The 5,789-nt window shown below is 37.6% G+C and overlaps 1 protein-coding gene across 1 annotated transcript; it reads right to left on the reverse strand.

Annotated features, from left to right (window-relative positions):
* Nucleotides 1-4,652: 4,652 nt before the first annotated feature.
* LOC123594366 (spindlin-3-like) lies at nt 4,653-5,425 on the reverse strand. The gene is given in 3 exon segments (XM_045471154.1): nt 4,653-4,791; nt 4,793-4,899; nt 5,201-5,425. Coding segments are annotated over 3 exon segments (471 nt in total).
* Nucleotides 5,426-5,789: the final 364 nt, after the last annotated feature.

A 5,789-nucleotide genomic window follows, 5' to 3' on the forward strand; every position in this document is an offset into this window, starting at 1 on the left:
GTCAGTTGAGTGTCTGACTTTGACTCAGGTCATGATCTCGCTGTCCCCGAGTTTAAGCCCTGTGTGGGGCTCTGTGCTGACACTTCAGAGCCTGGAGCCTGTTTCAGATTCTGTGTCTCCCTCACTCTCTGCTGCTCCCCTGCTCATGCTCTGTCTCTCTCTCAAAAATATTAAAGTAAATATTAAAAAATTATTTAAAAAACTTGTGCGCCTGGGTGGCTCAGTTGGTTGAGCATCCGACTTTGGCTCAGGTCATGATCTCGTGGCTCGTGAGTTCAAGCCCCATGTCCAGCTCTGAGAGCCTGGAGCCTGCTTCGGATTCTGTGTTTCCCTCTCTGCCCCTTCCCTGCTTGGGCTCTCTCTCTCTCTCTCTCTCTCTGTCTCTCAAAATCAAATAAACATTAAAAAATATTTAAAACAACAGAGACACAGATCAATGGAACAGAATAGAAAATCCAGAAATGTATCCAGAATTGTATGCTCAGTTAATCTTCAAAAAAGCAGGAAAGAGTATGAAATGGGAAAAAGTCTCTTCAACAAACAGTTTTGGGAAAACTGGACAGCAATATGCCAAAGAATGAAACTGGACCACTTTCTTACACCATACACAAAAATAAATTCAAAATGGATTAAAGATATAAATGTGAGACCTGAAACCATAAAGATCCTAGAATAGAATACAGGCAGTAACTTCTTTGACATCAGCCATAGCAGCAATTTTATAGATATGTCTCCTGAGGCAAAGGAAACAAAAGCAAAAGTAAACTATCAGGACTACATCAAAATAAAAAGCTTCCGCACAGTGAAGGAAATAATCAACAAAACTAAAAAGCAACCTACTGAGTGGGAGAAGATATTTGCAAATGACATATCTGATAAAGGATTAGTATCCAAAACATATAAAGAATTTGTAAAACTCAACACCCAAAAACAAATAATCCAATTCAAAAATGGGCAGAAGACATGAATAGACATTTCTTCAAAGAACATATGCAGATTGCCAACAGACACATGAAAATATGTTCATCATCACTTAGCACAGGGAAATGTAAATCAAATGTACAATGAGATATCACCTCATATTTGTTAGAATGGCTAAAATCAACAACACAAGTGCAGCCACTATTGAAAACAGTATGAGCGCTCCTCAAAAAGTTAAAAATGGAACTACCTTATGATCCAGCAATGGCACTACTGGCTATTTAACCCAAAGAATACAAAAACACAAATTCAAAGGGATACATGCACCCCTATGTTTATTGCAGTGGTATTTACAATAGCCAAGATATGGAAGCAGTCCAAGTGTTCACTGATTGATGAATGGATAAAGACGTAGCATATATATATGTATGGAATATTATTCAGCTGTTAAAAACAATGAAATCTTGCCATTTGCAATGACACAGATGGAGCTGGAGAGTATTCAATAATTCTGTCAAAGAAAGACAAATACCATATGATTTCACTCATGTGTGGAATTTATGAAACAAAACAAATAAGCAAAGGAAAGGAAAGAGAGAGAAATCAAGAAACAGACTCTTAACTATAGAGAACAAACTGATGGTTATCAGAGCGGAGGTAGGTGGGCAGATGGGTTGACAGGTGATAGGAATTGAGTGCACTTGTGGTGATGAGCACAGGATGATGTATGGAAGTGTTGAAGTACTATATTGTACACCTGAAACTAATATAATGTTGTATGTTAACAAACTAGAATTTAAATAAAAACTTTAAAAAATAAGTTTCCTGTTACATGCAGGAAAGCATTCTGTTAGAAAAGGAAAATAGAAATGAGCAGCTTCAATCTGCATATGGCAGTAAATACGAGTGGAATTTGGAACAAAAAAAAAGATTGTTCATCCTATTTTATTTTAGGATTATTGATTATATTACTGTAAATTTTACCATAATTTTAATTTATAGTTGATCCTACCTTTATCTTCCCTCAATAAAAATATACTAGCCTCTCTTAAGGATTTCTTCCCACAAAATACATCACATTCACATTGATTTCACATTCTATTATTCAGAAAAATTTGCCTGGCAGAAATAGTGGGTTTTCAGGGACATGCAAGTTTTCATTAAACTAGGATGGGATTTGAAGATTTGAATTAATCATGCCTCCTTCCCTTCCAGATTCTGAACCAACTAAAATATATACACAGGAATAAATGAGGGATTAAAATATTAGTTTTAATATATGAAGTGAGAGTACAAATTTCAGAACAGCACGTTTAGTATGCCACTATTTGTGTCAAAAACTGATACACATAGAAATTATGCTTGTAAATATTTTTATTATTTCTGGAAGGACACATACTAACTGGTAACAGTGGTTACTTTTGGAAATTGGGACTGGGAGACTGAGGCCAGGGGTGAGAAGGAAGAAAGGCGACTTTTTACTGTATACCCTTTTTTACTGTTTGAATTTACCAGAAGCATGTGGGTTTTTTCCCCCAAAACAACTTATATATTAAAAATTTTAAAGTAATAAAAAATAAATACCAGCTTTATTTGATGGTATATTTGGACTGGAGTACATGGATTGGACCTGAGCTTAACATGAACTTCTACCCCAAGTTTAAAGACAATGGGATCTCCCACCCCAAAGGTATAGAATGGTCTACAGAGCGGATGTGTACCCAGCCATGTAATAAAGGACTGCAGTCTTTCTCATACCTTGCAATGAGAAATAAACTCAAGAGCCAAACGGGGCCTAGGCTACTTATCTATAACCTTTTTTTTCCAATTTCATTAAGTTATTCATCTTCTTATATGGAAAACTGAATGAGTATAGCAAGTGGACATGGGTAGAATTTTTCTTCCAAGAATTTTTGAGAAATGCAAATCTTTTTCTTTCTTTTTTCTTGAGTCAGAACCACAAACGGAGGCAGAGAATAAATCCCATCATACCCGTGCATGTTTTTGTTCTCTTAAGCCACTGTGGTTTATACCCAAGGCTATGGTTAACAAACAGGGCTTGACTGCCCCCTTTGGGGGAGACAATAGTATCTTAGGAATATCCTGCTCCCATCTGTGTAAGACTGGTGAATGATTTGCTTTTGCCCGTAGAAAGCTGAAAGGATTCAGAATAGAACAGTAATAAACTCCAAAGTTATCTTACATTCCAGCCTGAAAGTTCACTCCCTATTTTATCCACAATTTACAATTATATCCAGACACATCATTTGCTATAGCTTACAAAGATTACATAATGAATCTCAAAAATAGCACTAAAATACTCCAAATAATACAATTTTAACAACATAATAAAAATGCCTTAATTTGAACTGTGTGAAACCCATGCCAACAATTAAACTTCTAGGGAAAAATAAATGCTCCAAATTAAATTTCTATCTTAAGGTCCAAAGGAATTAAAGTCCAAAATTCTGTCTTTCCCAATTTCTTGTTTTCTCATTTCAGCCATACAGATCTCATAAAGATGTCTGTACAGATAATGGGGTTCCTTCAGCAGCTGCAGCTTGGACTGTCTTCCTCTTGATTGGATGTAGTTCCTTCATGACCTCAGGAGCTGAATTAATCTAACCCCACAGCTGCATGTCACACAGTTTTTAAGAGTCCACAGTATCAGTAGGATACAAGATTATTACAGTATCAGCCTCACATCCAAAAAATTAGAAAGCAAACTAATCCCCAGCTATTATAAAAGATATCCCAAGCAAATTTATGTCCCCAGGAATTATTACAATAGGTAATAGATCCACATTGCTGTTTTCAGTCAAATATCTGAGAAGAGACTTAGTGCCATCAAAAGGAAGAAAAGCAGACAGAGAAAACATCAAAGACAAGAGAATATCTTTTTGGTTTCACCCCCAGCAGGATGCCAGTCTGCCTGTGTTGGTAGTCTGGACTCCATGGCTTGTGAACTTAAATTAATTTTAAAGATATTTCCCAAGTGGTTAATTGTACTGCTATGAGTCCCAGCCCCAAAGTCATACAAGTCCAAGGCCTGTCTGTTACTGCTAATGGAGCTTTTATCAGAAACCCAATGAGAAAGCACTGGCTTTGCTCAGGTGCTTTTCTCCAAAACATTGCCTATTTTTCAAACTTGCTTTTTCTACACTTAGTTTAACCTTCACTAATGCCTTTAATAATGGAACATATATGACCCATTCCATTACCTATTTTTCTGCTGCAGTAGGGCTCACACTTTTCTGCACATAGGTTTCATAGGATCAACCAAGAAACAGTATAGAGTTGAAAACAAAACAAAACAAAACCTAACAAATGTCTATTATATTTCTATTTACCAATGCCAGCACCTAAAACATCATTAAGCCTATTGATCACTGAACACTGATTCTAATCTATGTGTTCCACAGTCCTGCTAAGACACCATAAAAGAAACCATTACCACTACACAATATAAAAATAAGGGCCACTGGATGTCAGACCTTATTCACTAGTTAGACTAATCAATCATTCTCCTGTGGGGAAGAACCAATTAAAAGTTGGGAAAGAAGGACAAAAGATTTCTTCCAAAAATGTCTGAGAGGGTGAAAGTTTCATTTTTTTTGGCAAAAGCATGCAAAAAGTGAGAAGACTGTTCTTAAAAATTAGAAACCAATCAAGACCTTTTGTGTATACAGATTTTACAAAGTCTCACGTTTTGGCAAATTTCATGATGATCCTTAACATGTTTTTAGCAAATCATAGACATAGATATGGAAATCATCATCAAATTTGATGTAGTACACAGAGGGTTTTGTTTCTACTTGTTGAATGATCATGCCAGTTCTCTTGGAGCCATCATCTTTGGCATATTCTACATTTGCCTGCTAGACTGTCCACAACTTCTCCTTGTTCTCTCTCTGCAGGAGGAGAATCATTGGAATCTCGAAGGATGCGTAGGTCACCATCTTTATAATCATCTAAGAGCTGGTACATATATAATACAGGATCTTTCTCATAAGTAATATAAAACCATGTGTTCATGACAGGTGCCTGAGCTACCATCCCCCTCAATTCATTTTTGGAACCTTCCTCTATCTTAAAAATATGTTCTACTGCTTTGCCAATCATAATTTCTGCTAAGTGTGTATCACTGATTCTAGACGATACAACTGTATTACAGAAGACTTCAAGTAAGGACACTCTTTTATCTCTGTGAAGTTCCAATCCATAAACACAGTCAAATCCATCATATTTGAAAAAGATACAAAGAGGGATTTACAGGTACCTGATCCAGAATGGTTCCTTTCCACTGTGTTAGAGATTCATCTCCATCTTTCCATCCTTGCCGACTTCTGCAGCCCACGATGCTCCTCTGATGCTGGGAGGTGGGCCTGCTCCTACCCTTCTTGTGGGCAGCTTTTCTCTTCATCATGGTAACAGACACACTGTTATGTTTTGTGCCTGTCCTAGACGGCTGCCCTGCAACCGCCTTTCCAAATGGGGTCTTCATACCTGCAAGGAGCACAATAGCAAGGAGGGCCAAGAAAGGAAATTAGGAAAAAAATATATTCAATGCAGGACAAGATGAGCTTTTTCTTTTAATTACTGCACCCCGTCACCCGCGCCTAAATTTTACCTGAAAACTATACAGGAAAGATGGAAATCAAAACATCTTGGCTGCATGCCTGCAGTAAACTTCCTGCCCAGCTCTTTCAGCCTATACTAGAGCAAGGGATCTGAGGCTAGGGTAAAAGAAATAGGGGGCACCCCCCGTTTCTCCCACCAGCGTCCAACAATTCTCAGACCAAGAGGTACAGACTCCCCAAGGCAGGGGACGGTGGGCGTTACACGCCCAAATCGGGCACCTTGCTGCT

The sequence above is a fragment of the Leopardus geoffroyi genome, chromosome X (genome assembly GCF_018350155.1).
Source record: "Leopardus geoffroyi isolate Oge1 chromosome X, O.geoffroyi_Oge1_pat1.0, whole genome shotgun sequence".
Classification (NCBI taxonomy): Eukaryota; Metazoa; Chordata; class Mammalia; order Carnivora; family Felidae; genus Leopardus; species Leopardus geoffroyi.